Source organism: Martes martes, assembly GCF_963455335.1.
Source record: "Martes martes genome assembly, chromosome: 9".
NCBI classification, from domain to species: domain Eukaryota; kingdom Metazoa; phylum Chordata; class Mammalia; order Carnivora; family Mustelidae; genus Martes; species Martes martes.
This window is the reverse complement of record NC_137896.1, coordinates 23,896,814-23,912,644: the sequence shown is the minus strand read 5'-3', so window position 1 is coordinate 23,912,644 and position 15,831 is coordinate 23,896,814. Positions and strand designations below refer to the sequence as shown.

General features: G+C 49.3%; 1 protein-coding gene across 6 annotated transcripts in view; it reads left to right on the top strand.

Moving 5' to 3' along the window:
* Window positions 1-6,738, top strand: part of RALY (RALY heterogeneous nuclear ribonucleoprotein) — an 80,922-nt gene extending 74,184 nt beyond the window's left edge. For 3 of the 6 annotated variants that reach the window (XM_080812832.1, XM_080812833.1, XM_080812834.1), the window contains exons 4-10: window positions 191-263; window positions 453-500; window positions 2,517-2,683; window positions 3,360-3,473; window positions 3,664-3,842; window positions 5,168-5,216; window positions 6,387-6,738. In XM_080812832.1, coding sequence (XP_080668958.1) covers window positions 191-263; window positions 453-500; window positions 2,517-2,683; window positions 3,360-3,473; window positions 3,664-3,842; window positions 5,168-5,212 — 626 coding nt within the window. In that variant the 3' untranslated portion in view covers window positions 5,213-5,216; window positions 6,387-6,738. The remainder of the gene's footprint in view (window positions 1-190; window positions 264-452; window positions 501-2,516; window positions 2,684-3,359; window positions 3,474-3,663; window positions 3,843-5,167; window positions 5,217-6,386) is intronic. The other 3 variants (XM_080812835.1, XM_080812836.1, XM_080812837.1) reach the window with 1 other exon arrangement.
* Window positions 6,739-15,831: the final 9,093 nt, after the last annotated feature.

The following is a 15,831-nucleotide window of genomic DNA, read 5'->3' as shown; positions in this document are numbered from 1 at the left end:
ATGCATGCAGGTGTCTGAATGTATATTGATTTGTAAATAGGCCTGTCTCCGTGATGTGTGTGTCTGAATAATGTGTGAAGACCTCTGTTGGTCGTTTAGTTAGGACAGTCCATGTGTACCTCACATAAGCACATAGAAATCGCTGCTCGTGTGCTGCCAGCATCTGACTGTGCCTCCTCCCTCCACACAGATATCAACATGGCTGGAGAGCCCAAGCCCAACAGACCTAAGGGGCTAAAGAGAGCAGCATCTGCCATATACAGGTGGGGCGGTCTGTCTCGTCTGTCTCCATCTGGGTGGGATTGGTCCCTCTTTGCACAGAGGGAGAAAACACTGGTTGGTGACAGTGTGCTGAGCCTAGAATTTGGGGAGGCTTTTGGAGATGAGGGCCTGTGGAGAGTGGGCTGAATGGCTGTCCCTAAGCCCTGGCCCTCTCCCCTTTGTTTCCCCAGTGGCTACAGCTTTGACTATGATTACTACCGGGACGACTTCTACGACAGGTGAGCAGGGGAGGGGCGTGCCCAGGCATGAAACAGCCAAGCTGGAAGGGTCCTGAGAGATTGCTGGTGCAGCCCATTCAGTCCTCCAAGTGGGAACCAGAGCCCACAGGTGTGGATAGGCATCTGCCCAAGGCTGCTCCACAAATGGGTGGCAGAGCTGGGACTAGGGTCTAGTTCTCCACGTGCCCAGGTCAGAGCTTTCCCCCACCCTACGCTGTTTCCCGCTTTCTGGCTGCCCTTCTTCCTCCTAATCCTAGGGTGGGACTCGATGGGACTGGATAGCAAGGGCCATGTAAACATAGCACGTTGGATTACAGAACAGGTTACAGGAGTAGGTGCAGGGAGTTTGAGCCCTCACGCTCCTGCTATTTAGTCTCCTTACCAACTGGAGGTGCTCAGCCGGGTGGAAGGGACCTCAGAGCTCAGTGTAAGCCCCTGGCCTTTCATTTATAGCCAAGAGGCCAGTGGTCCTTTGGGGGTCTGAATTAGTCCCCGGTAGCCTATGGCCCACCCTTCATCAGACCCCAGCTTTGAGCTGTGGGCTCCATTCCATGGCACCAGCCACATTCTTGAGTGGAAATCATGATGAGGCTGTTCCAAACTTCTTCCTCCCTCCCTCTCTTCCTCTCTCCTGCTTGGCCCATGGGAAGGAAGAACAGAACCTCTCAGAGCCTTGGTTTTCTCACCTCTGAATGGTTTCAGGAGATAGTACGGTGTAGTGGAACATGCCCTAGCCTGGGAGTCAGAAGACCTGGGTGCTAATCTCAGCTCTGTCACTGAATGGATTGTGTGACTTTGGGCAGATGCCCTCCCAGTCTTGAAATGGGCTTTTGCACCAAGTGATCCCTCAGGGCTCCTCCAGCTCTGGGATTCTGTGGTTCAGTGATTCTGACCAAGGCCAGAGCCGCCCCCTCCCCTTAGGGGCAGAAATGCAGGGTCCGGGACTGGATCCATTCCCAGAGACTCTTCATCTCCAGCCATCACCACCCCAGGGCAGGGGCTCTTTCAATAAATGAGTGCCAAGCCATGGGACATTGAAATGCCTAGTGATGGAATGTTTCCTGGCTGTCTCAAAAGTGAGCCCATAGTGTACCCCTAAGGCTGCTTATTCCCTGCAGAAAGGTAATAGTAGCAGATGTGGTTCGAGAGACACCCCCTGCCCCCGCCTCAGCCTACAAGCTTCTGCCTGATGGGCAGGATTAAGAACCCTCTTGGAGAGGGCTGTGTGTTGACATTGGGGCCAGTCTATAGTCTGGGAGCCCAGGGCTCTGATTTGAGCTGCCGAACCTTGATATTCTGACGATCTCTTCCCCTCTGTCTCTGAAGTAGACTAGAGGGATGGGGTGATTAAGGGGGCCCAGAATGAGGATGAGGGCTTGGACTCCATTCTCATGCTCCTGAGATTATACGCTCCTGGTTTGAGCCTCAGTACCCTGGCCTTCCACCTATCACACCTTTTAACATGTGTTTTTAACCAAGTGTTCTTATTCTCTGCCCTCACAGCAGCCTTTGGGAGGGATGGGGGCTTGGCACAGAATTTGGAGCCATCCTCATGAAGCAGATGGGAAAACTGAGGCTCTGGCAGACTTAGGGATTCCCCATTCCCACATCTTTCTGTTCCCAGCTGGTAGTTTGCGTTGCTTTAGGAACATTTGCAAACTCTGACCAGAGGTTGAGGTGGCAGTTGACTGAGCAGAAGCCGGGTCAGGTAATACAGATCTAGGGAAGGCTTCTTTCTGGGGGTCATCTCAGTTGGCTCCTTTCTTGAACTGGGGCTATAACCATTACCACCCACATGCCCTTACCCTACCTGACTGGCAGGAAAGGTGGATGGAATGAGACTCCCAGCAGCTTTTAAGGTCCGAAAAGCCTTTCCTTTTAACCCCCCGGGACTTGTTGGGAGCAGGCAAAAGTGTGTAGCACAGGTTGCCCACCGGTCCCGTGTTGGTCTAGAGTCGCAATGCCCTCTGGTGGCCACAGGCCATGCTGCAGCCTCTGGCCCATTTGCCCCTACAGGCTCTTCGACTATCGGGGCCGCCTGTCACCTGTGCCAGTGCCCAGGGCCGTCCCTGTGAAGCGACCCCGGGTCACAGTCCCCTTGGTCCGGCGCGTCAAAACCACCATACCTGTCAAGCTCTTTGCCCGCTCCACAGCCATTACTGCCAGCTCAGCCAAGATCAAGTGTGAGTGACTAGATCTTCCTAGATCTTTTGTTTTTCTTATTAGCAAAATAACAGAATCACATATTTTTACATTGGAAAATAGATGAAGGAACAAATCTCCCACAGTTCTGCAGCTCTGACAAAACCAAGTGAGTATTTTTATGCATTTCTAAGAGGAAAAGACTGACTTTTGAGGAGGAGGGGCTTGGGTTGGACACAGAAATGTCCAGTGCTGTGACATGGAACCCAGTGAGGAGAAGCTGTCATCTTTCCTCTAGTAAGGACAAGTTTGCACAGGCCCACTACTCCACATTCATTCTGGTGTACACATGGCTGTAGTCAGGCACCCAGAAAATTTGATGGTAAAAGACCTGCATTTATACACCTGAAATCTGTGCATCATCCTGTAACATGAAGACAAACACATATGCTTGCTCAGGTGCACACCACACCTGCATTCTTATCCATCTCCAGTCCCTTTCAGGAGTTGAGAGGTCAGGGGAAGGGTCCCAAGTTCAGAAAGGCCGGTTGGTTACTGTAGGCATGGCCTCAGATGGCTCTAGCCTTTTCCCTGGCCAAAGAAATGCAGGTGAGGCCACTGGCCTGCCTTCCTAGTTGATAGAATGGGGCTGGGGTCTTACATTAGCGTCAAGCTCCCAGCCCCTGGGTGACAGCCCTTTACTCCCTTCACTCCCAGTAAAGAGCAGTGAGCTGCAGACCATCAAGACAGAGCTGACACAGATCAAGTCCAACATCGACGCTCTGCTGGGCCGCTTGGAGCAGATTGCTGAGGAGCAGAAGGCCAACCCAGGTCAGCTTCCAAGGGTCTTTGCCCAGCTCAGTGAGCACAGGGCAGAGTGTGGGGAGGACAGTGCATAGGGCAGAGAGAGGGGCTGTGGCTGTCAGTGCCACCTGGATCCACTGTGATGAGGCCTAGCTTCTACTAAGATACTGCCCTGGGCTGAGTTTTATTCCCTTCTTCCCACCCCTTCCCCCTCAAGATGGCAAGAAGAAGGGCGACAGCAGCAGTGGCAGTGGTGGGGGTAGTAGTGGTGGCAGCAGCCGGCCACCAGCCCCCCAAGAGGACACGGCTTCTGAGGCAGGCACGCCCCAGGGAGAAGCACAGACCCGAGACGACGGCGATGAGGAGGGGCTGCTGACACACAGTGAGGAAGAACTGGTGAGGGCACGGCAGAGGAGGGGCTTGCAGGAGGGCAGTGGGTGGGGGGAGTGGAGAGCAGAGCCTCTGAGCTGGTTGGTGGCCCTGTGAGCTCCCTCCTTCCTCTTTCCCTGGGGTTCTAGCCCTGTGAAGAAGAACAGGGGAATGCCTATTTCAGCTGCCAGTCCAGAATCCCACTGAGGCCTGAGGTAGACCTCTCTTCAGTCCAGGGCCCATTCTAGATTTGGTTTCCAAACAGGTTGGAGGAGGGAAGAATCGGGCTCAAGGGAGCACACACAGTCTGCAGAGCTCCAGAGGGCAGGACTGGGATTGCCTAGGGAAGCCACTGGAAGGTTGGATATCCACCCTACCTGAGGATTTTCTAAAAGCCATTACTGCCCAAGTATGAAAGAAGGGCAGGGAGGCATGGAGTCATGGAGGGAGCTCTCTGTTACTGGAACTCTTCAGAGTGAGACTGGGAAGCCATTGGCAAGGAGCTTTATTATTATATAAAGTAGCAAGGTAGACCAGACTCTGAGTGTGTAAGACAGTTGTTGTGTGCTTACTGCCCATTTACCTAACAGGCAATCATTGAGCACCAGGCCCTGTAGTTTCTGACTTCATTTAACCTTAACAACAGCCTTTCACTATGCAAAGTATTACTCTTCCCAGCTTTTACCCAGTGAGGAAACTGAGACTCAGAGGAGTAGAGTAACTTGCTCAAGGCCTTATAAATAATAAGGGCTGATCCAGAATTAAAGCCCAGACTTCTTTACCAGGTCTGGAACTTTATCCTTCTCATCAATGCTGGGTCCTGGCAGGAGAACAGAGGCCACCATACTTAGGAGGTCCTCCTCCTTATGCCCCTACCTCATCTCTCCTTTTTTGACCCAGTTACTGTCTTAGGCAGGAGGACAGAGGCCACCATACTTAGGAGGTCCTCTTCCTTATGCCCCTACCTCATCTCTCCTTTTTTGACCCAGTTACTGTCTTAGCCTAGCAGTCTCCGTAAAGACCCTAACAAAGGCTTAGGTGCCCCAAAGATGGAGAGCTCACCAGTCTACTAGGCTTTCAGCCTGCTGCAGTCTGAGAAGGTCTTTCTATGCAGAAATGTGTCCCCTGCTGCAGCTAGAACATCCTTGACTGGTCCCTTCTCTCTTCTGGGGGGGTCCCCAGACCATCCTGTCGGAATTCCAAGCCAGCTGTGTTGAGACTGTTCATAATCATTCCCTTTGGCTTTCTATCCCTCTTTGGAGTTTGGCCTCCAGATGTGCTCTGGGCCCCCAGGGACGACTTAGAGTTGGGAGTGAGTGATGAATGGTTTCTTGTTGCCTCCTCCCTATCAGGAGCACAGCCAGGACACAGACGCGGAGGATGGGGCCTTGCAGTAAGCAGGTATGGGGGTCCAGGTGGACGGGGGTGAAGTGAAACAGACCTGGCAGGGTCGTGCTGTGGCCATTGAGGAAGGCTCCCCCATCCTCAGCCATTCTACTGTGCTCCTTTGTGGTGGGAGCTTGGTAGGCTGTGGGAGCAGCAGCCATGGATGGGCTAGCCGGTCCAGCCCTGCAGGGGTTCCCTTGGTGCACTCTGGGCGTGTTGCCCATCTCTTTGGAGAGCTCTGAGTCTGATGGAAGACACAAACCGTTACCAGTGTGAGCCTCATGAGAGGCTGGAGAGCCAGGAGATCAGAGAGGGATGCAGTGGAAGAGCCGATAATATGTAGTTGAGCCTGTTCAGGGTTGAGGGAGAGGCATCTGAGGGAACAGCTTTAGCCAAGCTCAGGGGCTCTGGTGGTCCTCAGTATGTGGGAGTCAGCCAGGAGCCTCCTGCAGCGGCAGTCAAGGCTCTGCATGGTCAGGGCGAGTTCCTCATCAGCTGTTCATCATCAGAGAGGGATGGTTGTGCTGGGCTTAGCAGCTGGGACTTAATCCTGCCGGGAGGAAACTGTCCCAGCCCTGCAAGGTTGTGATGGGGCCGGCGTACCAGATGTGGGGTCTGAGGCACTGAGAGGGGCAGGCTGGTAATGTGTCTCACCAGTCCCAAGGTGGTAATCGGTGGAGCCTAGATTTGAGTCCAGTGGTGTGTGGCCTCGCAGCCTGCTCTCGGGCCGTGTCCACCACCTTGCTCTGCCCCATTCCTTTGGGGTTCACGGTAACACAGGTTTGGGTGGAGGAAGGTCTCAAAGTAGCATAGGTGTCTTTGCATAAGGCACATCCATGCTGTTAGATGCTCCACCAGCAGACGGTTTAGGAAATTCTGTATCTGTAGTCTATCTTCTGGGAGCTTCCTGGTTTGTTTACCAAAGAGGCTAAGTTGGACTTTGTCAAGCCAGTTCACAGATGAGATGCAGGGCTCAGGTCAGGAAATGGAGGCTCAGGGAGAGGGAGGGACTCACCCAAAGTTGCATGTCCAGAAAATTAGAAGACCAGAGCCAGAGTGCAGGCATGTGTCTGTCTGCTAACAGCAAACACCATTCTCCCCTTTGTCTTCCCAACCCTAGTTATCAAGAGTACCGGGGGCTCTTCCTCTCAGCCTCAGTCTCTCCTTTGTCTCTCTCTTTCTCAGCCTGGCAGGAGTGATGGCCACCGGCAGGAGAAGGGCATGCACTGTACCAGGCCTAAAGCTGGGCACCCACCCCTGGAGACTACCCCCAACGGGTCCCAGGAGAGCTGGCAGCAGGCACCTCCTCCCCCACACATCCCAGCCAGTGCCACATCCTCTGCAGGTGGTGTTATTGGCCTCCCCTTCCCAAGTGCCCTCCCTTTTGGCACTGCCCAGGCCAGAGGGCAGAGCACAGAGGTTTCCCTACACTCTACCTCCTCTCCCAGGACACTCCCAGGCTTGGGGTTTTTCTATAGGTTTGGAGAGGGGAGGGTCACAGGGAGGGTACCCTGACAATAAAGAGATTGGATCCCAACTTGCTCTGAGATGGGATGGTTTGTGTTTTCTTACGGTACCTGGGCCCTCCTGCCCAGCCATAGTCTGGTCTAGTCTGTTTCACCCCATTCTTTTCCCTCCCTCACTCCTCCTGGCTAGGGAGCTTTTGTCTAGGGTGCCTAATACTTGTCTGTCTGGGCCTTAGTTTCCACAGCTAAAATGGGGATAAAAATGGCCAATAGGGTTGTTGGGGAGGGTCAGATGTCCCTGTCCCCAAGAGAATACTTTAGTGGCTTAAGTGTCAGGCAGTTGTGACCCACTTTGGTTAGGCAGCGGTAGGTCCAGGTTTCAGCTTCTCACTCAAGTCTGTTTTTCCCAGCTCTGAGATGGTTCTAGAGTCCACCTCTTCTTCTCCTTCCCTGTCCTAGTTTAGGACAGTAATTTTTTTCACTCGGGCTTTGTCCTCTCACCAGCCTCCCAGTCCCTAGCTTCTCCCTGCCCCATTTCCTGGTGCTTTATCTGGAGTCATGTATCTTCCCTGTAAAACCCTTACCTGACTGCTCATCATCAGGACAAAACCCCAACTCCCGTACATGATCTATATACCCTGGTCTCTCCTCTCCCTTGTTACCACCTCTCTTTCCTGGCCCACTCAGAACAGGTCCCTCACTCTCCTAGGCAGCAAGGAATGGAGCCCCAGTCCAGTTGACCTCAAGCAGTAGGAGGTTGGCATCAGAAGAGCTGTGCCTCCCTCTACCTGTCTTGGGTCACCTGTCTAGGTGTTTGCTCTGTTCTCTGACAACTGGTGATGTTCCTTCAGATTTCCACTTCTGTCCTAACTTTACCCCCACAGGTTGAGCGATTTCCCTTTGTTCAGGTTCCCAGGAGAGATCACCTGCCGCGGCGGATCTTTCTGAGTCACTCCTAGGTTATGAGTACCTTCCCCTCTGAACTGGGTCATAAAGGTGTGGCCACTTGGACTGGTCTCTCTGGTCTGGAGCTTTGTTCCAAAGTCTGGCATGTACTCTTCTTGTTTCTACTTTCTCCAACAGAGAAATATCCACTCCTCCTCAAACTGCTCTTCTAGTACTGGCACCTTTGAGAAGTATTTCTGATTGGCTTACTGTTCTTCAGAAATTGTTCATTCTTCCAGGCAGTTCCCCAAAACAGGAAATTTGGTCCCTTTATCACAAATTTGGGGTTTGGGCTCTCCCTCATCTTTATATGTTCCTCAGAGTCTGAGGCATGCTGGAGTCCTTACTGAAAATCCATCTCACACTAGCAGTTCTCCAGCATAGTCTCCATCAAACCTCCCCTGGAATTGGCTCCAGGTTTTGGTGGAGGATAGAGGCTGGGCTTGAGACTGTGCTCGGGCTAGGTTACCCTGGCTATGGAATCACCCAGGGAAGTCTTCGTTGTCTCCTGGCTCCATCCCTGGGCAGCTCTCCTGCTTGCTGTTGGCAGGCTAGCATTCTGAAGCCTGAGTGCGGCTCTGTGTTCCCAAGCTGTGCAGGGTCCTGACTAGCCAGCCCACAAGGCAGCCAGAGTTCTGGACCCACAGCTGTGTCAAATGCCCATTGCTGCTGGCCATTGCCTCTTAAGCATGATGTGGAGCAGTGTTTCTGCCTTTTTGGAGCTTTAGCTGCTGCCCAGTGGGATCTCAGTCCCCTTATGTGTGCCTGCCAGGGACCCTGAACAGCAAGGAAAGAAAGGATAGAGGCTGTGGCCTGCAGTCTGAGAGATTCAGACCTGGGGTGAAAAATAGCCCCTGGGAACTTAGAACAAAAGATTTCAGTCTGGAGAGCTAAAGAGGGCGTTCAGTAGAAGGGGCTAGGTCCACAGGGAGTATCCCATCTCTTTTGAAGCAGCCTCAGTGGAACATACCCATCCAGTCCTGAACTCAGGCTGTCCTTGCTACTCAGAAGGCCAGAGCCAAGTTCTAGTGACCCACTTGCATACACATAACAGGTCTTCATGTCCCTACCTTGTACACTGCCCTGGACTGGAACTTGGGCAGAGTGCAAAGAAGGGGTTTTGGACCTTTGTGGAATTCACACTGAGAGGTGGCACCAGGTTCTTGTGTCCCCAGAGCCTAGTGCTCTGTGCCCGTTGCACTGTAGTAACATTTTCAGACTCTATAACGCTTTACTCAGTAGTGCTTGACCAAGGCACTCACTTTGCAGTGCTTGGGGGACAGGTAGGACCGGAGGGGCTGTGGGCTTCTGTAGTATCTTAGGCAGAAAAGCAGGGAAGATCACTTCCAGGGCAGGAAGCATCTGTCCTACCCAGAGGCCCTGCCTAATTCCCCTGGCATCAGGACATATCCTAGACAGACTGAGATCCCCATCCTGGTGCCCCAGAAAAGCTCCAGAACTACTTAACCCATGGGAGAGCCTAAGTGGGAAATTCACATCCACAAAACCCTGCATACCCCTGCCCATCCTCCCCATGTTTGGAGCAGGGGAACACCTCTCCCTTTCCATTGCTCATCAGTTTTTGTTTATCTGTTCAATCTCTGAAAACCAAAAGGAGATGAAGAAATGTGATACCAGATTCTGCCCAAAAGACTTGTATTTCCTAGGTGTTTTGAAGATCTGAAGCCTCATTTGTGATCCTGGCAGCTGTGTTGAAGGAATAATCACAATCAGTGGGTTTACTGGATTGTGAGTCAAGGCTTTCCTCCCTGTACTGCTGCCAGTAAGGTTTGTGACCCTGGGCAAGTCTTGTTCCTTGCTAGGTCTCTGTTTACTCATCTGTGTGAGGGGTTGGCTTAGATGGGGGATAGTAAATGGGCCTTACATCAGTTATTAACTTGTATAACAAACCCACTCCAAAATTTAGTACCCTTAATAAACATTTATTAGCTTCTGATTGAATGGCTTGGCAATTTGGGTTGTGCTCAGCTGGGCTTCTTCTACTTACCTCATCTGGGCTTCGATGTGGCTGAAGTGATAATTGGCTGGAGAGAGACTCTCACTCACTTGCCAGGTGGTTGGCGGGACAACAGGACCGTATGTTCCCGGCATCTAGCAGGCAAGACCAGGTAAGCCCCGAGACCCAAGAGCTCTTCAAGTTCCTGCTTGGGTCGTGTTTGTCAGCTTTTATGGGCCAAAGCAAGTCACACGGCTAAGCCTGAACTCCTCTTAAATTGAGGAGCTTCAAAAATAGGGCCACAGTTTGTTTTTAATCCCTCTCAGGTTTTATTTCATTTGCCATTCAGAATGTTTAGTAGCAGCTGCTGGAGTGCTTTTTGAGGATTTGGAGTTTTTAATAGTTTTTAGATTCTTAAGAAATAGTAACATGATAATTTGATCATGTTTTTTTATGGGTGAGGAGTTGACATGTGTGTATGTGAGTGTCCAGTATTGGCCAGAGCTGGCCAGGTCATCTCTTGTCCCATCAGGATGTTATGTACTTTATAGTCAACCATCTGGCAAGACCACAGAAATACGGAAGGTAGAGCTGGGCAAAAGATTCAGACAGACATCCTGGGTTTGAATTCCAGGTGGGCCACTGATTAACTTTGGGCTAATACAGATCCTTACAGCTATGGCCATACAACAGTAAACCACTTCCTGTATATCTGCTATGTAAAAGGCACATTTCATATTTATTTAATCTCTGTAACCACCTTTTAGGTCTATGTAATGTGAACTTTCAGTTACACGTTTTAGAACTGAACTACAGCTTCCGGGCTTAAGCAGGAGGAAGTTTATTGTTTCACAGATTTAAAGGTTGAGGATAGTCTTTCAGACTCCATGGGTCGAGGGAGTTCAGGAGTCATCAGGAATCTTTTTCTCTGTTCCTCTGTTCCTCAGCTTTGCTTCCTCCATGGGCCTCGGGTGGCAGAGCATGGCCACAGGGCCTGAGTGTGGAGGGGGAGGGGAGAACCTCCAGAAGGTAGATAGGAGTTCTCTTGCTAGAAGAAGGGAGGTTTGGGCTGACAAAGACAACGGGTCTTCATTGTGTAGTTGTGCCCATTTTGCAGATTTTATAGACATGAGGGTTCTAAAACCTGGCCCCATTGACAGCTGGTATCTATACCCTCTCCCCTTTATCTGGACTCTGGCATGCTGTTATGGTGATGATGTGCCAGTCTCACGGTTCTGTTCTTAAGAACTAGCAAGTTCCACTTCTGTGGAATGTTCCAGCTGACAGCCAGCATTAACTGTCAGACGTGAGTGAGGAAGCCTTCAAGACAAGTCCATCGCAGCCACTGGCTGAAAACCAAGTAAGAATTGCCTGGCTGACCCCAGTTAAAGCCCAGCACCGTGAGGGAGAATAATCCGTGATTGTCATTGTTTTAAGCTACAGAGTTTTGGACTGATTTGTTCCCTATCCGTAGATAACTAGAACACAAACTGAGGCTCAGAGAGGTTAAGGCATTTGCTCTACTTTAGGGGGATTGGGTTAAGGGCATAGACTTTGTGTTGAACTGAGTTCCAATCCAGATTACTTGTTGTATGATCTTAGGAAAGTCATTTAACCTCTCTGAGTCACCTCTTTCTCATCTGAAAAGCAGAGAACGTTGTTATGACAATACTTAATATTAAATGAGTTCATTTATTATAATCTGATGGAGATTCAGGTGATTTTCTCTTTAAAAACTAACAGACTATAATTTTCTTTTTTTCCCCCTCAATATCCACTTTGTTCCAAAATATATTTCAGACAGCTTACAGAGAGAAAATCAATAGAGTATTATAAAATAGAATATTATAAAAAGGAGGTAAAGGAAAATATTAGCAAGCTTTTTTCCCCTACATCTAAGAATTAACTGCAGTGTCCATCTGGTCATTAAACCTGTGGAGCAAGCCCAGCCGGCCCTCCTGTGTATACGAATGAATGGACACCTGCCTCCTCTGACTGGTGAGTGGGCCCCTGGTGCACATGTCCTCCTCCCTGTACCCCTGCCTCAGTCTACCTCCTGAGGGAACCCAGGTGATCAGGGTGTCCTCCTATAAAGGTGTAGCAGCCAAGTTTTGTTAGGCAAGTGCATGGGTTTGGCTTTTACAGGTGCACAGAACAGAAACGGACAGGGTTACCCATTCCCACTTTCTGACCTGGACCCCATTTCTTGTCCATCCTCTAGTCCCCCCTTACCTCTAAAACCTACCTGCAATGTTCCTTTACCCCCTGCACAGCCCAGTGTCCAGTTCCTTGACCACACAGGGAGCTAAGGCCAGAGACTGTCTCATTAGTTCTTTCCCATAAGGGTTTTAAAAAGCAGTGTGTGACTTGGTCAGTTAAATAACTATGAAGCATATGTAAACAGTTCAGTCCTGTAACTACCTTTGTGGGTGGTGGTGGTGGTGGTTTTAGTAATCTCCACATCCAACGTGGGGCTTAAAGTTATGACCCTGAAATCAGGAGGTACGTGCTCTCCTGAGCCAGGCAGGCACCCCTAACTTTGTGTTCTTAATTACGTGCCCCCCTCCAACCCTGCCTGCAGCATTTGACTCTAGAAAGAGAGATCTAACACGTCTGTGGTAGCATTTCCTGGGTGCTCTGCTAAATTCTTTAACAGGGATTGCATTATTTTATTTAATCCCCACAATAATTCCCCAGAGTTGGAGATACTCATCCCAGATTACAGGTTGGGAAATTGAGACCTTTGGTTGAACAGTTTGCCCAAGATCATGTCTTGACTGTGAATCTTGTCTTTGAAGAGTTGGATGGCAGGATGCAAACCTGGGCAGTCCTTTCCCACATGCCCGTCACAAACTGACCCTGAAATTCCACTCCTGCTTCTTGGGACAATGATCTCTCCTGGCCCTTTCTCTTTCTCTGTACACTGTTCCTTTGCTGATTCTTCCTTGTATGCCAGTGCCTCACTACCACCACCTTCTGTACAGCTTCCCGGCTAACCGAATCTGTGGCTTCAGACTCCACAGGAGTGCGTCCCCATCTCCAACTCTAATTTAGTCCTCCCCAGGAGCACCAGGAGATACATATATTTACCCACCTGATAGCTGTGCTTGGATGTCCACAAGGATTTTAGTCAAGCCCTGCCCTGTGAGACCACCAGTCTTTTTCTTCATGAGTCCTCATCTTGGGGAATGGCACCACTGTCCACCTACTTCCCATGTCAGCATCTTCTACTGGTCAGGTCATGTTCATTTTCTATCCCATTGCCTTAGATTAGGCCCTTTATCTCTTACTGGTTTTTACAATCACCTCCAAACTAGCCTCCCTGGTGCTTATTTCCCAGGTCATTTTTTTTTTTTTAACTTAAAGATTTTATTTATTTGACAGAAAGAACACAAGTAGGCAGAGCGACAGGCAGAGGCAGAGGGAGAAGCAGGCTCTCCGCTGAGCAGGGAGCCCGATGCAGGGTGGGATCATGACCTGAGCTGAAGGCAGATGCTTAACAACTGAGCCAGGCACCCCTCCCACGTCATTCTTTACCACCATCAGTTATTTACTGCCCAGTCAATAGATTCTGAACCCCTTCCTTTCTTTCCAGCTCAACATCTCCCATCTCCCAGTCTGACCCCTACTGTCAAGGCACATGGAACCAATGGTGAAAAAGAATTAGAATTATCTGACTCCTGTGCCTTTACAGCTGCTGCCGTTACCTCCTCCTGCAAGTGCTCTTTGTCTTCTCCACTGGGCTCATTATCTGTAGTTCAGACACCTTCTTGATCTGAGTTAGCACTGGCCCTTCCAGTAATGCTAGTTCTATCACCACCCCTCTTACCAGATTATATTTACAGCTGGTTTGCTCATCTGTCATCTTCAGTAAACTCTAAGCTCCTGGAGGGATAGGGGACTGACTGCCTTTTGCTGCAGACACTCAGGTAATACTTTTAAACATATGACACTGTCCCTGAGAGGCAGAGGTCCAGAAATGCCTGGACCTGCAACATGGCTCCCCATTTACCAGCTGTGTGCCTCTTGGGCAAGTTGCTTATCCTTTCTGAGTCTACTTCCTCATCTCCAAAATGGGGAGAATAGTATACCTTCCTCAAAGGGCTGCTGTGAAAAACACTAGAACAGGGCCTGGCACAAAGTTGGGACTTTGGTAGTACTAGCCACTTACCTAAAGGATTATTTTAAGAATATTTAGGAATAGCTCAAAATTATTTAAGAATATAATGAAACACTTTAAAAAAAGAATAGGGGTGCCTGGCCTGGCTGACTTAGTGGGTAGAGCATGTGACTCTGTCTCAGGGTCATGAGGTCAAGCTCTATATTGGGCATGGAGCCTACTTAAAAAAAAAAAAGTGTTTAAAAAATTAGTAAGAATATCCCAGATTCTGCGCCACAGTAGTCATATTGAATGCACGGATATATCTGGGACTGAAAAATCACTCAATTCCCAGAGGCCAAAACAGTTATGATACTGAAGCTGTTGGCTCACTACATGATGAGGTTTGGCCAGCTTCTTCCCCTGTAAGATTTTGGCTTTCATCTTATTTCTGGTCCATTTAAAAAGCTCATGAAAATCTGCAGCTGATGAGGATAAATTAAAAAGATGGCTATTAAAATGTTAGTGTTTAATATGAAGGATATCCACTAATACTTATCCTTTATAACAGCTTGTCCTCCAGTAATTTCCAATGTCGTATTAATAAAACAGAACCCAAGCTTAAATCAAAGGGCAGTGATGAAAAGGGTTCAGGAAAATTTGTTATCAGGGAAGGTTTGAAAGGACAAGAGCCGTGGGGGCCACAGGGGACCCAGCAAGTGTTTGGTCCTTTCTTCTCAAAAAGCACCATTAATGTGACAAAGCTCCAAGGACTATGCTTTTGTTGGGGGAGTTTGATGCCCCTATGGCCAAGGGTGGCAGGGTTTATCAGGTTTTGAGACAAGACAACCCCAAGAGCAATCTTTAATGGGAAGCCACTCCAGACTGTTGAGTCCATACTCCTAGTATATCCATCCAAGCACTGATTTAATAAACTATGGTATAACATGGACTTCTTTGCAGTTTTAAAAAATTATGAAGACTGTACAAACTTGGAAAAATGTTTTTGATACTAAAATGTTGATAGGATTATGGGAATTAAGTTTGTTTGTTTGTTTGTTTTAAGATTTTATTTATTTATTTGAGAGAGAATGAATGAGAGCATGAGAGAGGAGAATTTCAGAGGGAGAAGCAGACTCCCCAAGGAGCTGGGAGCCCAATGCGGGACTCAATCCTGGAAGTCCAGGATCATGACCTGAGCTGAAGGCACTCGCTCAACCAACTGAGCCACCCAGGCGCCCGGGAATTAAGTTTTTAATTATAAAACCATCTTTTCAGTTGAAAAAGACCACACGCTATAAAGCCCAAACTCTAAAAACACATTGCAAAATCTAATGTTCTGTTGAAACGTGAAACCTTAGAACTGCCAAGGCAAAGGATCTGGGGGAAGGTCAGGTCAGAACTGGGCCTCACATAAAATAGCATTTCTTTTAAGATGTCCAGCCAAAGTTTTTCCTGCAGAGCACTTACACTGCAAGATGTCAGGGGAGAAGGGGCCATAAAAGTCTACATATTCTTGGCCCCCCCACCTTTTTTAAAGTACAAGAGAGAGAATAAGCATGAGCATGGGGGGGAGGGGGCATGTGTGTGGGGGAGGAAGAGAGACTCTTAAGCAGGCTCAGTGCCCACCATGGAGGCTGACACAGGGCTTAGCGTCAGGACTGAGCCGAAATCAAGAGTTGGACACTTAACCAACTGAGCCACCCAGGTGCCCCCATTCTATATTTCTTTAAAAGAAACTCATTCAAGGGGCATTTGGATAGTTCAGTCCATTAGGTGTCTTGACTTCGGCTCAGGTTGTAATCTTGGGGTCCTGGGATTGAGCCCCACATTAGGCTCCACTTAGCAGGGAGTCTGCTTATCCTTCTGACCACCCGCCTGTGCTCTCTCTCAAATAAAAATCTTTGATGAAGCTCAAGTATTGAACACCTACAACTTGCTAGGAACTGGTTGCTCTCAGTACTTAGGGGTGCCTGAGTTAACAAAACCCCTTGTTCTTGGTGCCTATGTTATGGTGGGCTATTTTACATGCAGTGGGCAGTGGAAATGTGGGAGTGAGCCAGGATGGGGTCAGAAAGAACATGCACATCAGCATACTAAAGACTTAAGCAGTAACCTGTTTATCTAGTCTCAAACTTTTTAAACCACCAATGGAGACCCTTC